Source organism: Chaetura pelagica, unplaced genomic scaffold (genome assembly GCF_000747805.2).
Source record: "Chaetura pelagica isolate M959 unplaced genomic scaffold, ChaPel_1.0 scaffold117, whole genome shotgun sequence".
In the NCBI taxonomy this organism is placed as follows: domain Eukaryota; kingdom Metazoa; phylum Chordata; class Aves; order Apodiformes; family Apodidae; genus Chaetura; species Chaetura pelagica.
Window position 1 is genome coordinate 234607 of NW_009954185.1, and position 18331 is coordinate 252937.

Consider the following 18331-nt stretch of genomic DNA (forward strand, 5'->3'; position numbering starts at 1 on the left):
CTGCATGGGACTGCATATTAGAGTTTGAATTTTGTCCCTTACTCCTGAGGCCTGTTGAGGCTTGCTAAATTTGGGAGGAGTGCATGGATTAGATAGTTAACTTGGCAAAGGAAGATGGCAATAATCATGTTCAGTATGCCAACGTGTGAGCTCCCTTCATTTCCTAAGCAGCCTTTTTTTGCCTTTGTTTCTCTTGCCTTCAGCTTACGATAAATGTCAAACATTTTGAGATCTCAATATTCATGCTACTGTAGAGTTATGTGGGTGTGCCCAAGAGGCTCTGAAAGATGCCTGGTCTTGACAGCATGCTTTTTTATCTTTGCTCCAGAAAGATTTGAGTTTCTTCTGACACTTACCTCACCTTGACCTGCTCCTTGTATTTGTGCACTATATTGTAAACTCTTCTGCCTCTGAGTTAAGGTTAATTACAAGAAACTCAACCCCCCCACACTTTAAATTTCAAGCACCATCTCATTCCTAGTTAAATGACTGCAGTGTTAACTGTTCTTCCCAGAAGAACAGCATTATAACCTGACTGCCTTAGTACTGAACTCTCAGATGTTAATCCACTGGAACATAAATTTATCAGATTACAGGCATTTTTAAGCCCTCATCTGTTTTTAGTGGTCCATTTCACTGTGAATTCACCATGGATTTAGTACAGATCTCAAGCCCAGCCTACTTTTCCTATTTGTCTTCCTCCAGCTTTACATCCTAACGTGGGCTTTCTGGGAACAGTAATGGAGGATATTTACAGAAAGGAAAATTGGGCTGAAGAAGGAGGAGACTGGGAAAGGAAGGAGACATTTGGAGTTCAGTCTGAGCAGCATTATTAGCCTGCATCCACCCTGTGCAGCTGGGAAACAATGTTCTTATTTGCACAGTGAATAGGTGTGCAATGCAGTTGTCATAAACTAGGTTCAGTAAAACTTACACATATTTTTCTCTTGTACTATAATAGCATAAACTTCACCCAGAAGGCCACTTGCATGCTCTAGGAGAATAAGTTTAGAGTATGAAAGTTCAACTGCATGTTGTTTAGGCAAACAAAAGCATAATTTCAGAAGGAAGCAATTAGAACTGTAGAATACGAAGGGGGTGGGTTTACATTGTCCTGCATCTTCCAGAGAAACTCGCATTTGGTTTAAGGCAGAGTGTTCAGCTAAAGACAAAAGGTTTGGAAGGAGGAATGGGAGCAGGAAATGAGGGAGGGAAATCTATATGTCTTAAATTTGGTACACTAAGACAAGTTTAATGTGGAGAGGGGTAATGTTATGCTGCTGGGAGGACTTGTTTGTTTCTGTCCTGTCTGAAAGCCAAGTGTGAATTTCTAGAGATTCTCTAGTGCAAAGCATCTAATCTAGGATGTATATGAGTGTGTTCTTCACTTACAATTTAGATGCATATCCCTTCAAGCTATTTATAATGTTGCATCTTTCCACTTCTGGGGTAGCAGGTCTGGACCTGTTCTGCTTCTTTACCTAAATCTTGTGTTTGGAAAAAAGAGGGTTAAGAGAGCACTGTGGTTGTGTTCTGTGAAACTCTGAAGTGAGGCTGTGGTGTTTTGCTTGTCAGTTGAAGTGCTTCTTTCTTACTGAATTGTATTGTGTTTCTGAATTGTGTCTTCACAAAAATGAAATGTGTGTTCCCTGATATCTTTGGACTTGTAGGTTCAGACCTTTTCTGTGGACCACATAGATTCTTCTGTTTTACCAACACAGTAGTATTGATAATTCTTTCTGTATTTATTCAGAATTCTTGTTTTTTGAAGGTCTTGGTACCCCTGGTTTTGCTACAACAATTTCTAATGGAGTTAACCAGACGGGGCCAGGAGCCACTGAGCGCACTTGTGAACTTCGGGGTGACTTATCTAGAAGACTATTCTGCAGACTATATCATTCAGCAAGGAGGATGGGTAAGAAGACAGTGTTTAAATTTCATACCTTGTCTAAAGCTTATTTCCAAGTGTGTTACTACTCTAAATGGAAGCAAGAGCTAAACAGTCAGTCTGTTACAGTTCTTTGCCTGTCTGGTTTGTTTGATTGCTGTTGAAATTTAAGAGTACCTTAGATGTCAAGTAATATCTAGTTTTCATACACTGTGTGTTGAGATGCTAATTTGTTGCAATATGGTGAGCTTTTTTTTTTTTTGCATGTTCTTTCCTATTAATATACACACAGAATTGCATTTAGAAGCAAACACCCATAGCAAGAGATACTGTGCCTGAGAGGTTCATCTTTTTAATACTATCTTCATACTCTGGTTTGTTGGGGTTTTTTTAGCAGATAAGTAATTGGGGAGCACTTCATACAGAAAAGTTAGTAGGTACTAATTTATTTTCATAATAAAGGATAAAACAGCTAATGCATATTGAATTTTATAGTTAAAGAAGAACATGGATGGAATAAGCAATCAAGATCAATTCATGGTAACCAATGTTCCTGAGTCATGGCATGCTGAGAAAGTTTCATTTAAAAATACATCACAGAGACAGCTCACAGCCAGTGTCTGGATCCTGAAGGTAGAACAGTGCTAAAAGGAGGCTGAGTTTTAGATTACTGGGTTTGGGAAGGCTGCCAGATTTGAATGGAGTTAATCTGGGATTAGTGAAATGGCTCTGGCAAGTTGATTTATTCTAAAAAGAAAAGCTGTTTAGGAAAACCCAGTGATTAAGAAGTGCTAGTAGGAAATATCCCATTCAGACAGCTTCTCCTGTTTCACAGCTTCACCTGATTTTTTTCTTCAGTAGTTTGTTCCAGAATTTCTGCACCTTCCTACATCCTTTCCCTTCCTGGCAGTCATGTATAGTGGGTTTCAGAGCAGTTGGGAAGGAGTCTTTGTCTAATGTGCAGAAACACTAACCACATGCAGCCAAGTGACCCTAGGTCATTTGAGAAATGCACTCGCATTTCAAATGATTTTCATAGCAGGGAAAGGTCCTTACTTTCAGCTTTAAGACAGATGGATGTTAGTGCTATTCTGCCTTTCTGTTGTTGTTGGTTTTAACCTCAGATAAAGTCCACAGTCTGTTCTCTATCCCCTGTTTGAGGCCTGGTGTAAACATACTTAATACAGCGCAAAGCCTGTGAAAACAAGCAGCTTTCCAGCATGGCCTGCAAGGGTGGGGGCTGTGCTTTGTGTTTGTGTGACTGTGCATGTATGTACAGATCTGGGTAGCCAGTGTTTAATGGGCTACGAGCTTGTCTGTATACATCCAGTCAGGCAGAAAATCAGACTGACATAAGCGGTACTGCAAACAAGCCAGAGCTATTTTTGAAACAGCAGAAGAGGCGAGGAAAGAGACAAGGTGATGAAAATCCTTTCCAGCCGAATTAATGTAGCTGCACTAACCCTTTGTGAGTTGCTTTGGGGATGGGGTTGGGGACCTGCTGGGCTGGTGGAGGAAGGAAATATATGGTTTTATTCTGGCGTTTTTGTTTGTCTCTTTTGTTGTTTGTTTTTTTTTCCTGTAAGGAAAATGTTCAGCTTTACTGGGCGGCATGCTCCTCAGTTTGTTCTGAGCCTGTGGGATGGTGTTCTGGGGATGGCAGTGCTAGGAGCAGGGTGTGGGTTAAGGTTTGAGAGAGTCTGTGCTTCTGAGAAGAGCTGGGGAAGAGCCACCTGGCAGGCTGTTAGCTGTCACACAAGTATTTTGCATTTTTTAAGATAAGCATCTGCCAGAGGGGCTCTGTGTGCTGGATCAAGTTGTCAGCAGTACTTTGCTAGAGCCGTAAGAGCAATGTATAAACCAGGAAGCCTCCAGTGAATTTTGTTGCTGTGACAGTAAAAGGTTCGATTTTTGTGTTATTCCAGAGCAGTGTGAAGATAGGTCCTTCCTACAGCTGCTAAGAGCTTACTTAAAACTGAGAAGATACTAGAACAGCCTGTCTGGGTTTTTATAGATCAGGAGTAGAGGAGAGCTTCACAGGAATCAGCTTTTTGGGGGCAGACCTGAAAAACTCTGTAGTGTCTCTGGTGCTCTCTTCCCTTGGCACCACATAATTAAGGATCTTCCTCAGTTTTTTGATTGAAGTCAACCTTTGCCAGGAGGGAAGCAGCCAGTTGAAAGCAAGGGGTCAGCTGAGCCCTTCCCATGCCCCCCCGTGGATCTGTGCTCAGCTTTACAGAGCTGTGTCATCCTGGGGGACCATTTGCTGTGTCATGCTGCGCAGCCACGATGTGGCTGGAGAAGCTCCCCAGGTTCTGTGTATGTGCAAGATGTCAGGTTGCTTCATGGGCTCCGGAGGCTTGTAGGTCCAGGAAAGCGTCTGATTGAGGATGGTGGACAGCAGTTAACTAGAAGCAAGATTGCTAGCTCAAGGGAGTAAAAGTTGATAAATTGGATAGCTATGCAGTAGATTTCAAGAAATCAGCATGGCTTGTGAGGAATGGGAAATGTGGGATATTAGAGGCCTTTGAGATGAGAAGTTGCTATTGAGTTTTTCATCCCAGTCCTGCAGAGATAGTGATGATATGATGTGTTGAAACAAGGAACATCCCCCTCCCATTAGTGCCCTTCAGGCACTAAAATTGTCATTCAGCTGACTTTTCGTGTTAGGGTGGGACTGGAATGTAATAGTTGGTCTGTGAGAGAATGGCTGGTGTATTTTTATGTTCAAGTGCATAGAATATTTTGATACTATGATTCAGGCTGTTGTGTATGCTGTTCTCCTTACACATGGCCTGTTTTACTGCTTGGCATGAAAGTCTTCCAAGCTGGCATGTCTGCAGTGCCCTGCATGTTGTGTTTGGATGCAGCTGGCAACATAATCATGAACGAAGAGATGAAATGACTACTCCATCTAGTTTACAATCTCGTAGCTTTGCAGGTTAGATGCAAGTTGAGTTTGGAGGGCTGTAGGAAAGGAAGGACATCTTGCTTTCTCCTGGAAGCATCCCTCTTTCACTAATTGCAGAGACAGGTTTGGCTCCAGCTCTTATATCTACCCTGCTTGGCTTTTAAGTTTTATTATCATCTCTCTGTTGGAGCAAAAAGCATGTTTGGTGTTCCAGGCTCTCTTAAGTAGCCACATGTAGGAACACACATTTCTTTCTCCTGCCTCTCTGCTGTGAGCCCAAATGTTCAGACTAAGATCTTGTTCCCTTACGATTCTGAACCATTGCAAACCAGTCCCCAGCCTGATTGAGTGATAGGTTCATTCTCAAAAGTAATGCTAGGGCTCAACAGACGAGCACTGTGCATGCTCTCCCCTCCCCTTTCTTCCTTTTCCCTCCCTTCTCCTCTCCCCTCCCTTCCCTCCTCGTACCTCCCCTCCCTGTTTGCTCTGTCTGACTTCTCCAGGGCTGAAAGCTGCTGCATCAGAAGCTATTCTTGTTCTCCTGGAAAAGTGCACAGTAAGGCAAGTCAGTTGGTAAGGTTTTTTTTTCCTTTTCCTTTCCCATGCTTCTCCCAAATAATTAATTTATTCTCAAGTTCTGCAGATCCTTTTTAACATGGTTAGATTTTATCTATATGGAAATGGTCTGGGAATGTCTATAAGGAGGAAAAAGAATAAGATGGCTTGGGAGCTAGCTGCTTTTTCTTTTTCCTCAGGATCACATTCACAAACCCATCTGCTTTTTGCTTGCTTGAAAGAAGTGAAATAAGTGCCTGCAATCGGTGTTTATCAGCATTCAGTTAATAACTCTTACTCCCTCAGTGAGAGGTATTTGTAGTTGTGAACTGTAGCTGAAATTGTCTCTGCCTTCCCAGGGTTCTTGTCTCGTGATGTTCAGACCTGGATTTGAATTTAGCTAGTTATTCCCCCATGTTGAAGTGAGTAAATTTGCTTGAAATATGTATAGTGTTTGCATTTTGTCATCTCAGCCTTAGAAGAGCTCGTCTCTGTTCCCAGTGTTTTGTCCGGGGCTTTTCTGCCGGTTTTGACATTTTCTTTGCTGCTACTGATTGAATAATCTATACTAGAGTCTGTTAACAGTCTGAAAAAAGAAAAAGAGTAAAGAGACACTTGTCATTCTGGGGAAGTGAGGCAGACAGTTTGCGCTACTGGAGAGTAAAATCTCCTCCTGCAGCAGCCCAGATGTCTGCCTTGAGAATGACAATGCAGAAATAGAGAGATGGGCTCCACTGGAGGAGAGATAAGTTTAATAAGGTAGAGATGCAGGAAAGGGAAATCTAATTAGAGGAGTTCTAGAAAGGAGTTTTCCTTTCAAAATAATAGTACTTTAGGCCCGTATCATGGACAAAGGCAGTGAAATATCCACTTTATTTGTATGTAACCTCTTTGGAATAGTAATAGATTTTTAATATATTTTTTTTAGGCACTATGGTCAAGGAGCAATTAGATCTCCTTGCATTTTTCCACTCTGGCAATTTCAAATTGGTCTGTCTGAAGAAGCAGTCTCTAACTTCAATTTAAACCAATAAGACTGAAACCTTAAAATGTGTTGCTTGCGTGCTGACTCTCTGCAGGTAATAGAGGTTGTTGGAGGAGAAGGAATTAGGATCGTTTTGGCAGGCTGTTCTAGCCAAAGCTTTCATCTGGTTCACACGACCTTTTTTCCCTTTATTATTTTTTTTTTTTTCCCTTTCATAAATGTGGACTCTGCTCTGTTTTTCTTGGCTCCGACAATTTCACAAAGATAAACACTACAGTAAATTCCTGAAGACTTTCTAAATTTCTCTTCAGTGTACTGTTCTAGAGCTGGGCGTTGTCAGCTGCCCCTTTTATGCCCCACGTCTCTGGAGCACTGGCAGGGTAGCCCTGTCAGGTCTGCCCTCAGCGAGGGTCTGACGGACCGTGGCACAGAGGGGCTGCCAGTGGGGGCACAGAGCAGATGGAACCACAGCCTGCTTGGCACTGATGGGAGCAAAGCTGTGCCCCCCAGCAGCTGAATGAGTGACAGAGCACTGGAACAGGCTGCTCAGGGAGGTTATGGAGTCTCCTTCACTGGAGACATTCAAAACCTGCCTGGACGTGTTCATGCGATGTGCTCTAGGTGATCCTGCTCTGGCAGGGGGGTTGGACTAGATGATCTTAGGCTGTTCTGCCAAAGCTTTCATCTGGTTCACACGACCTTTTTTCCCTTTATTATTTTTTTTTTTTTCCCTTTCATAAATGTGGACTCTGCTCTGTTTTTCTTGGCTCCGACAATTTCACAAAGATAAACACTACAGTAAATTCCTGAAGACTTTCTAAATTTCTCTTCAGTGTACTGTTCTAGAGCTGGGCGTTGTCAGCTGCCCCTTTTATGCCCCACGTCTCTGGAGCACTGGCAGGGTAGCCCTGTCAGGTCTGCCCTCAGCGAGGGTCTGACGGACCGTGGCACAGAGGGGCTGCCAGTGGGGGCACAGAGCAGATGGAACCACAGCCTGCTTGGCACTGATGGGAGCAAAGCTGTGCCCCCCAGCAGCTGAATGAGTGACAGAGCACTGGAACAGGCTGCTCAGGGAGGTTATGGAGTCTCCTTCACTGGAGACATTCAAAACCTGCCTGGACGTGTTCATGCGATGTGCTCTAGGTGATCCTGCTCTGGCAGGGGGGTTGGACTAGATGATCTTTTGAGGTCTCTTCCAACCCCTAAGATTCCGTGATTCTGTGAATGTGGGCAAAAGCCTTTGCCTGCTCAGCCCTGGGCACCGGCGGCACTTCACCAGCACACCGCCACTCCATTACAGCTTGAAATCACACAACAAGCTCATTCCCAGCTCTGGGAAGATTTGTTACTGTGGGATATTTGCTTGTGTCCCCAGAGAGAGATGTCTTGGGATCCTTGGGCACTGACCAATGACTGACATCATTCCTTGCTGGGAACAAGTAGATTTTTAAGCACAGATACATTTGATGGGTTCCTTGTTCTGGTATTGTTGCCGTGACGCTGTTGGTGTGAGGAAAGTAACAACTGAGCCTCGTTTCTCTCTGATAGGTTATGTTGCAACGTAAGGTCAGTACTCTCACCTAAAAAATTTCCTAGCTGCACTGAGCCTTCTGAATTTTTTTATTGTGGTAAAGATTGCCCTCCTGTGCCTTAGTGTGCTCTTTTTGGGATTTTGTTTGAGTCTGTTTAGTTTCAGGGGGAAAAAAGTTCACTCCTTTCTGACCTGTATATAGAATTTTTGCTTCTACTGGACAAACTCAAGATCTGGGGTGTATGGGTGCCTTGCTGGGCTACAGAGCTTCTCTGGGGACTTCTTAGCATCTTTGGAAATCAGATTTGCATGAGTTACCTATCTACATCATAAACAATAACAGACCTGTTGGACAACTATGAAAAATAGTATAGTCATCATGAGAGTCAGTTTCTGAGTCCTTTTTTTCTTTTGTCATGTTTGCTGTTTAAATCCTAATTGAAACTTCTTTTTAAGTGGTTTTTAAGTAGCAATTTCATACTATATATGAAGGGTTGGTCGCGCTCTGAATCCTGAGAGTGGTTTTCAGCAAAGTTCATATTACTGACACTGGTAGGACTACAGCTGAATCCAAACTGGTGGGTTCTGCTTATTGGAAGACCTTTCAGATATTTTTTTCATTAATTTGGTTACCAGTTTACAGTTGTCAGGTGTAGCTCCCCCTGTAACATCACAGCTATAACCCATCCTGAGGGCTAGTCTAGCACTTTTGTTAGAAGTGCTTTCTGTCACTTGTAGAAGTCTTGTGGAAAATTTCTACAAGTCAAACCACATAGGTTGAAGACAGTGATTGACTTCTGGAGCTCCTTTTTTACGTATCCAAATGCCACCTCAACCAAATTAACTTGATCTTCTCCTCAAGACTGCCTCCTGTTGTGGACTATCCTCATTGTGTTCTAGCCAAAAAGTTGTCCTCATGATAATTTGTGCCAGCTCTTCCCTCAAGTGACAGTGGTTGGGATCAGGAGTGGCAGGGTGTGCTGCACTGAGGGAGTTACACACCTGCTTCTCTAGTCTTACATGATGTGGTTCTGCAAGTATGCTGGATGAGGAAAAGCACTCAAGTTTGCAAGTCTCCCCTCCCAGATTTGAAAAGAGGAACTCTGATTTTTCTGGTCTGTTTACAATAAACAAAGCAGATGAAGGGAAGTGTACATACATTCCTTATTTACAGTTTAATCTAAAGTGTAGGGGTTATATAAGGTCTCAGGTTATTAAAAATCCTTCCATATGTTCTGTCCTGTTCTGAATTAATCTGTCTGTGGGAGCTTTGCTTCTGGGTCACATCTGTAGATGAATCAAGTGAATTGTCCTAAATATCACTCAGTTTTTATTGCAGCTGCATAAAAACCCCACAAATCAAACGTAAAAACCAAAGCAAGAACGAAGTGCAAAAATGAACTGAATCAGCCCCAAATCCCTGGCTTTATCCTCTTGACTTTCAGAGTTAACTCTTAATTCAGCTCAAGAAATACTAATCATGTGTCCTAAATAATGCCTATTACTATCTGGCTTTTCAATTAAAACTTTGTAAGCTTTTAATGAAGAAGTGGTGAAATTACCCACTGACACTTATGTAAGCTTTCCCCCAGCTTTCTCAGCCTCCAGCGATCTGTCTCTTTAAGCTTGGCAGTTGTGTCCCTGAGGCACTGACATGGAAGTTAAATTGTCTGTGAAGACAGAAAGGAGTCAGCCAGGCTTTATCAGGCTCTGATTTATAGGGAGCCAGCAGCTGATAACTCTTTTGAGCTCCATACAATCTGCGTGAGAAAAGGAACAATAAGATGCTTGAGGCTCTTAGGCCTTCCCTTCTGCTGAAGGCAGGACATGTGTGCAGCCGTGGTAGTACGTGTGTTAATGAAGCATTTGAAATGTAGAGGATTGCCCATACATCCTTTCATTTCCTTGCTCTCTCCAAAGCAGTTTATCCTGCACATTACCCTCAGCATATGCCCAGATTTTACCTGTATTTTGTGAGAAGTATATCTCCATTGAAAGTGCTCCAGCAAAGCACACAGCCTTTAAAAAATGCTCTGATAATGTGGGAATAACTTGAATAACTAATGCCTGTTCTTTGTATGTCAGTGTTGCCTCCCCATCTGTTTGTTTACTTGCTGAGGATCTAACATTACATCATACTGAGCTAAGATATTTTGCTGGATCTGGGCAGCTACTGGCCCCCATAGTAGCTGTGGTGGTACCTGTTCTATATTACTTGTTTATTTTTATCATGGTCAGATTATCTGTGGGTTCCCCCCAAACAACAACTTTAATTTGATTTTCCTTATGTTAAAAGTTAAGAATGGTGGATCAGGAATAGAGAGAAGCAGGGGCTGGAGAAATACGTATTGAGCCAGTGTCAGGATGGCTTAAATGTCACCACAGTCTCTCTACGTGGTTGTCCCACTGACTATAGGCGCCTCACTCCTCCCTGCCCTGAGCTGCTGAATCACTGCTCAAGGGTGCTTGGCTTTCATCATCATTCAGTATACAGATTCAGGGGAATTTAGGCCTTCTGAATATGGTCCTTGTTGGTGTATTTCTTAGTTTATTACTGAAAGTAAGTTTGTTACAATCACCAGAGTTCACAAGCCCGTAGATGCATAGTGTGGTTTTGGAATATTCTTTAATGTGCTTCATGTTGAACCAGTCACAACAGCATGGGTGTACTTCCAGTGGTATGTTAAGAGCTCTTGCCAGTTGCCTGTGTCCCTGTTCTTTTTTCTAGCATCAGATCACAGGTGTCTGGTTTGTTGTGATGTACTGTGGGTGGGAAATACATTGATTCTTGTTTGTGGAAGGGTAGATCTGAGCAGAGAGGGGAGGGTAGCACAGAGCTTCATGAGATGGCAGGTTTTACAGCTAGTTATTTTGTTGTTTGATTGCCATTGTTCTGAGTCTGCATTGCCTCAGGAAGTAAAAAGTTTGCTATGATCATAGGTGCCAGTAGCTTACATTACAGTGAGAGTTTTTCCTACTTAATCAACATTCAGAGAAAATCCTGATGATAAAGGGGCAAATGGACAACCTCAAAGTGTCTGGGCATTGGGCTGCCTTCCCATCTTCAGCATGGGGCAGTGGAAGCTAACTGGAGTAATTGACTCCCTGCTGTGCTGCTCCCCACTGGCTGCTGGAACATAGGGCAGGTCAGCACCGTGTGTGGAGTTCTGTCCTCAAGTGCTCTGCAGCAGCCCTGGCTCATGCTGCTCAGTATTTGCTCTCTTTGAATCTGGTAACCTTTGCTTTGACTTAAGCTTCTAGGCTGTTCTTTTCCATTGCCCTTACGTCACAATGCTTGTTGCTTCCTCCTAGGCTGTAGAGCTGCAATTTGAATGGCCTGAGCTGTGTTGTTCTTCCTATGAAACGTGACTTTCAAGAAGGTGGTGGAGACTTGAATTCTTAGTCACTACTCACAGAGCAGAAATTGCTTTGGATTTGTTGGCACGTGTGTGGTGTCTGAACTCTTTCACAAACATAATGCTTTAATTCATTTTCATTCTCTTCTGAATCAAGACTTTGTGGAGATTCTTAGGGAATGGCTTGATTGCTTTTAACCTTCTCCTGAAGAATTATGTGTACCTTTTCTCTTTAGTTTCTGAGCATGGTACTGATTCAAATGGTGCTTCTGATATCCAAGCAATTTAAAGGCATTTATAAAGAAAAGTTTCTTTTGAAGCATTCTATGAGATTTCTTTACTCATACACAAATATATTCTGAAACCTTGACATTCCTAGTGCTGACCTGCACTACAGCCCCCACTGTTGTACTAGTGTCGTCAGGAATGGGTCCATCGAGTTTTCATAGAATCATAGAATGGTTAAGGTTGGAGAGGACCTTAAAGATCATCATGGTCCAACCTCCCTGCTATGAGCAGGGACACCTCACACTAGGCCAGGCTGCACAAAGCCTCATCCAATCTGGCCTTGAACATGTCCAGGGAGGGGGCATCAACAACCTCCCGAGGCAACCTATTCCAGAACCTTACCACCCTCGTGGTGAAGAATTTCTTCCCGATGTCTAAATGCAAAATTTTAAGGTGTTCTGGGGGAGTGGATAGACACCTCACTCCCATAATCAATTCAGGCTCTACTGAACCCTTCTCACAAATATGGATACAGTAATAGTTTCCACTCTGAAAAGCATTACTGTCCATAAGTTGCACAGCTCTCTCAAGTCCCAATTCAGTGCTTTTGCCAGGGGTCCACTCCTGCTGCATTTGACTGCCAGTGACCAGCAGCATTTGTGATGTCTCTCCTGTGCTTGTCAACTTGCTTTTTGTGGGGTTTGGTGAGCTTTTGTGTGTGTGTGCAGACTCCCCATGTGTGGAAGTGAGGAGTTGCAGTATTCCTGTTGTCTCTGTGGAGAGCACACCTGTGTCTGTGGAAGGCCCATGCCTCTTGTTCTTCCTAGAGAGGAGAGCAGTTGCTACGAGCCCTCCAAGTATGCCTAACGTGAGTTAGAAACCATTGACTTCTAGGTCCTAAACTCCTTGCATATTAGGAACTAAGTGATAATTGGGACATAATAAAGCTGAAAAGCATTTTCCTTCTGCTGTGTAAGGAGGGCACTGCTATCAATTCAACTCTTTTAGCATCAGTCCGAGCAGGTGCAGCTGCTGGCCCTCCTCCACCCACTGTCAGGCTTGAGCATCTCAGAGAGCCATACTGGACACTGATCAGGATTAAAAACAATTCAGAAAAATAAAAGACTGTGTTTGGTTTTAACTTCCATTCGTTTCTGACACAAACCACCGGATGAACCCATAAAATGTTGTGGAACAACAGAGGAGGTGTCTTGGAATGGGAAGCCATCAACAGGAGACTGGAGGAGAACTAAACCCCAAATTCACAGGTGTTCGGAAGGCTTTAAAAAGATAGGAAGAACTGCTTGGAGTACTTTAGGAGAACTATTGCATGCAGAAGGGAGGAGTGAGAAAGAGAACAAATGTATTTTAAATTTTTTTCTTCATGTTACTATGGTACTGAACATAGTAATTGACTGACATGATAACTGAATGAGGAATTTGCAGGGAACGGTTTCCCAGCACTGAAGTACTTGATAAAATATTCACATCATTTTTCTTGGAAGCAAGGGTGTAATTGGATCTTTGTTAATGGTATCACAGATTCTATTATATGGCATAGCAAACTTTGGGGTTCCTCTCTGCCCATATCCTCGTTTTTATGTTTTTGGTATCACACCTGTCTTAGGTTCTTCTTCTGCACTTATTTTTTTTCCTGTTGTCATTTTTCCCTTGAAGCAAATTTGTGTTACATACTCAGCAGTCTATGCACAACTAGGATCAACAATGCTGTTCTTTCTGTAAGGAATGGATCAGTATTTTACTCTTACTGTTTCTCTGACTGGAGCCCACTCTCAATTTTTAGAATGCCTGCAGATTTTTCCTAGTTAAAAAACTCAAGCAAACCCTGGTAGCATCTTTGGATGTCTGTGCTTGGTTGTTTGTTTTAACTTGTGTGGCTAAAGTTACTATGTCAGTCTTGCAAAGTGAATTAATTTAAAAGTTGTTATATTTGTCATTAGTAAATGACTGCAATTACTGTACACTATAGACTGTTGGTACAAAGTAGAAATACAGGCTTCAGAGAGCATTGAAAATAAAATTAGTATAAGAGAAACACTGTTAGATGAAAATGGTCAAGCAATAGAGAGCACTTGCACAAAATGGAAAGAGGAGTAGTATTCAATTGGGCTAATATGTACTTGTGTTTGGTTTCATTTTCTTTTGTCTGGTTTCAGTCTGTGGTGTCTTGTTCTCTGGTTAAAAATGCCCACGTGGGATGTTTTAGCATTGTACTCGGCAATTCAGTAACTTCAAGGAAAGGGGAGGCTGCTAGAAAAGCTGTTCTAACTGGTTTCATTCTTTGGAAATGCCAGCTGGACCAGCTGGGTTTTGTAATCTCTTCTAAAATGTCCATCGGACAGCTGCTGCTCCTGTAGAGGTCTTCTCATCTTACCACCAACCCTACTAAGTTTCCAGGTGTCCTGTTCCCTTCCTGTACAGGGAGGTGATGCTGAAGCCATTGCTCATGTTGTGTCCTCCTTTTTGTTCATAGGGGACGGTCTTTACTTTGGAATCTGAAGAGGAAGAGTACCCTGGGCTCATTGCAGAGGACAGTAATGACATCTACATCCTGACCAGTGACAACTCGGGACAGGTGAGCCCCCCGGAGTCCCCCACAGTGACCACGTCGTGGCAGTCGGAGAGCCTGCCTGTCTCCCTGTCAGCGAGTCAGAGCTGGCACACAGAGAGCCTGCCAGTCTCCCTGGGACCCGAGTCCTGGCAGCAAGTGGCCATGGATCCTGAAGAAGTCAAAAGCCTGGACAGCAATGGAGGGGGTGAAGAAAGGAGTGAGAACAACTCTTCCAACTCAGATATTGTTCATGTGGAGAAGGAAGAGATACCGGAGGGGATTGAGGAAGCAGTGGTGTCAGCCGTCGCTGCAGAGACCATGCAGGCAGCACTTCCAGAAACCCCTGCTTCTTTACAGGAAGTAAAACCTCAAGCTAAAATTGCTGCTGTTGAAAAAGCACATCCCTCAGCACTTCTGCGTGCGAAACAGGAGGAAAAGGGAAAAGTGGCTGAAGAGATTGTTGAACCTGAAATCCCCCTATTAAGTAAACCTGTCCCAAAGTTAGCCTCATCAGAAGAAAAAGCTGCACCAGAACCTGAGAAAATACTGCTTCCAGGGGAAAAAAAAGTGGGGAAAGAGGGCCGTTTGGAAGAAATAGAGGAGAAATCCTCTGCTGCAGAGGAGAAGCCTATCTTATTGCCAGAAGGGAAATCTATATTGCTGTACGGTGGCGCTGCTGCGGTAGCTATATTAGCTGTGGCAGTCGGAGTAGCGCTGGCGCTTAGGAAAAAGTAAGGGAGCTCTCTTGAGGAGGAGGAGGGGGGAGAAGAGAGCAGATCCTGTTTTTGTAGTTGTGTTACCTAAAGGTTGAGCTGCCTGCTGTTTATTTGGACATTTGAGTAACTTAATGGTGATGGGGCGAGGTCATCCAGTGAGCCTCCAGCTACAAACGTTTTTAGTAGAATTGGGGCTGGGACTGGTTTCTCGTGATTATAAAGTACAGGAGTATTTTTAAAAAAAAATAAATTCTGCAAATTTAATAACTTAAATGCAGGTGCTGAAGAAAGGGGTGCTCATACTCTAGGAACTGGAACAGAGAATCCCCAGGGGGAGAGCCAGCTGCTGCTGACCCCTGGAGTTCTTGGCTTCTCAGACTGACCGCTACTGCAGCTGTGCTGTCTTGTCACTCCCCGATGCACCCCCCAAGCCCTCCCTAACAAACATTAGCCAACCTGAGTCCTGTAGCGAGAGGCTGGTCTCCCTTTTGTCTCTGCTTCCTCTCAGGTATAGCACTGCTCCTCGTAACCTCGCAGGTTTCTCCTAAGCCCCAGTGGGAGAGTGCTTATATTCTTACCTCTTCGCTTACACTGGTTTTGGCCCCCAACATTTATTGGAGCCCCATCCTGTAAAGATGCTGCCTCTCTATAGCTGTATTATCTCTGAGCATCCTGGTGTTCCTGGGGGAGAGGTGCAGGACGGCGGGTTGGGGGGGAGGGGACACTGCTATTTGCTGGTTTGAGAATCCATTTGCTCCTCTCCTGCCCAGCCAACTCTACTGCCACCCTTGAGTCACCAGAGGTGCAAAATTTATGCTGGATACGGTGCTGTTCTGATCAGTACTTTGATGCCAGGGCATATTCAGCAAAGACATGGCAAAACTACACAGAAGTAAGTCTGATGCCTCCTGTGCGATTCAAAGGTTAAATGCTATGCTGTCCTGTATCACACTGCAGTTTGTGTAGTCTTTCCCAGATTAAGCACAGAGTGTATTTAGTCTTAACTTGGTCTTGGCTGTGACAGAATCCCAGATACATGAGGCAGTGGATTCTAGTGACTGATTAAAACAGCACTGAACAGCTCTGTCTGCCTGTTCCTGACCTGAACAGGAGTGTTGTTCGGTGCACTTTCTTTTGCAACTCTGAATCTGTAAAGAACTAAACTTAAAAGTTCAGAAATTATGAGAAAGTGACTGGCAAAAAGTAAATCCCACTTTCTGCAGTCACAGCACTTGAAATGTGTGTGAAGAGAAACCTTTAAGGTACTACCATGCATATTAGTTACGTCGGATCCAACGGCAAGAGTTCCTCTTTCAGTGCATTTCTTTGTCTGTCCTTTTCTGTAAGGCAGCTCTGTCGGCAAGACCTCAGGCTGTCCAGGCAAAACGACACATCTCTGAGGGTTCCTGCTGGCATTGTGGCTTAGACCAGATGGAAGTAGATGAAAGGGAACTCGGGGTAATGTATAGTCAAAATGTGAGCTTACGGGAAGCTACTCTTCATAAAGCACAAAGACAAGGTACTTTATTTCTAAATATCCTTATTTAAAGTACATCTTCCAATGGACCTGTTCTTAAGTGATTTGAGAATGAAGAGATTCTAGCACATTCTTTTATTTTAGGCTATTTGTGCTGCATTTTCCTATCCCACCCATATCCCAGAATGGTGGGAAGTCAGTAAGAACCTGGCAGATTCTGAGGGATTATTTTTGTTCAAGTTTTTCTACACGTGGATTTTTTAGAAAACTTCTTGGCTTTTGAACTTGTGTGTGTGTGTGAATACTGAGAGGAAGGATTGTCCTGTATGCACTGCTGCTGTGGACTGAACTCAGGAGCTCTGACTTTACTGTTGATCATTGATTGCTTATCATTGATTGCTTATCATTGATACAAAAGGTAGCAGGTTGGCCTTAACAGAAAAAATACCCCACAAAACCCACATCCTTTACCATGTTGTAAAATGGAATTTTTTTTATTTTTTTTTTTTGCCATTTCCTGCTGGCACTGTCATTGCTGTGCTGTGTGCCCACAATGGGTCACTGGAACCTCATCATGCCGTGGACTTCCTGGTGTCTGCCTTCCCACCACCACAGTTCCCTCTCCTGGCCCTGCATAGGAGCTTCCCTTATGTGGAAAGGAGAGGTGTCTTTTTGCTCCTTTTGTCATGGACATGCACGAATGTTTACAGTTTTGCTTCATTTCACATGTTGCAACATTGGTGTTCATCAACAAGTGACACAATCTGTGTGGTTGCCTGGTTGTTGTTCCTATGTGGCAAGGGCTGCCCAGTAGGTCAGGTGGGCCTGCCTTGCTCCTGCTGCTTTGCTGATGGCTTCAGATGTTTGGGACAACCCTGAGCTGCAGGCATGAAGCAGGTTACACAGAAGTACCTACTGAAACTCTGAAGCAAAGTTGGATTTTCTAGATGCTCCGGGTAACTTGCATACAAACTGGAGGTGCGTGGGTATTAGGTGTTCTTTTAGCTCATTTCTGTAGATGGTTGTTTCAGTAGTAGTGTGGGAGATAGGTACAGGACAGGTAAGAATACATCTGTGCCAGCAAGGGAAGAAGTCCCTAGTTTGCTGGCACAAGGAGCCCAGTGGGGCATTAAAGAAAATGTCTCCTTCCACATGCAGCAGTGAGAAGATGGCAGCAGCAGTAAGGAAAACTTTGGTTTGTTAAGCACTTTCCTGGTTGGGCAAAAGCCTTGAGAGTTTGGCATGTTGCTACATTTAACGGAGCATCAGCTACACTGTGTGCTTTGTTTGCTTGGTCTTTCCTTTATATTCTTCTCATTTTAGGGTCTTAGAGATTTGACAAGTCAGCAAGAATTTGTATGCTCTTCTCCCCTACACCCCTGGCCATGTGTTTAGAAAATGTATTGTATATGTTTCTTTTATCTGGGAACACTCCATTAGCTAAAAGGGTCAGTTACGAATTTGAGTTCTACTGAATTTAGAGTCCTGTGGTCAGAGCTGGGATGGGCCCTGTGAAAGTCACCCAAGGGAGGGTAAGCTCAGATGACAGTGGTCTTCCAGATTCAAGTGCCAGGCTGCTTGCTGTATCATAGGTGTGAATTAGAAAATGGAAGGGTTTTTCTTTCCCTCTATCTTCAAGTATATTAAAGTAATCCTAAACTGCAGGGTCTAATTACCCTGAACGGTGTGATGCAGCCTCTCTTTAGTGGATCTCTTGCAGATGGCAGAGGAAAGGCAGTAGCTATATACTTAGGAAAGGGCAGATAGAATTACTCTTGTGTTGCTTATCCCCTTCCCAGAAGTGCCTCAATATCTGTCCTCGAGTGGCCTGTACCTTAATAAAATATCTACCTTAGACCCATTCTTTCTTCATTTTATCCTTGTCTGCAGCACACCCTAAAGCTGAGATGCTAAAACAGCAGAGGACTGGATCTACCAAAAAAAGAAAAGTTAAATACTTAAGGGCCTGCAGTGGGTAGCATGCTAAATAAGGAGCTGTCAAGGAAAAGGCTTTCAAGATAAGGTACAACTTCTATTTCAGCTGTGCTTAACTCTAAGCTATGCTCACCTGGGCCTTGTGGCTGGGCAAGGGCTTTTTTCAGCAGGCATTCC

At 43.5% G+C, this 18331-nt stretch overlaps 1 protein-coding gene across 1 annotated transcript in view; it reads left to right on the forward strand.

Moving 5' to 3' along the window:
• The window catches only part of BCL2L13 (BCL2-like 13 (apoptosis facilitator)), a 30388-nt gene extending 15406 nt beyond the window's left edge, over nucleotides 1-14982 (forward strand). The window contains exons 5-6 of the mRNA XM_010002922.1: nucleotides 1772-1915; nucleotides 13949-14982. Of these exons, the coding sequence (XP_010001224.1) occupies nucleotides 1772-1915; nucleotides 13949-14761 (957 nt within the window). The 3' untranslated portion in view covers nucleotides 14762-14982. The remainder of the gene's footprint in view (nucleotides 1-1771; nucleotides 1916-13948) is intronic.
• Nucleotides 14983-18331: the final 3349 nt, after the last annotated feature.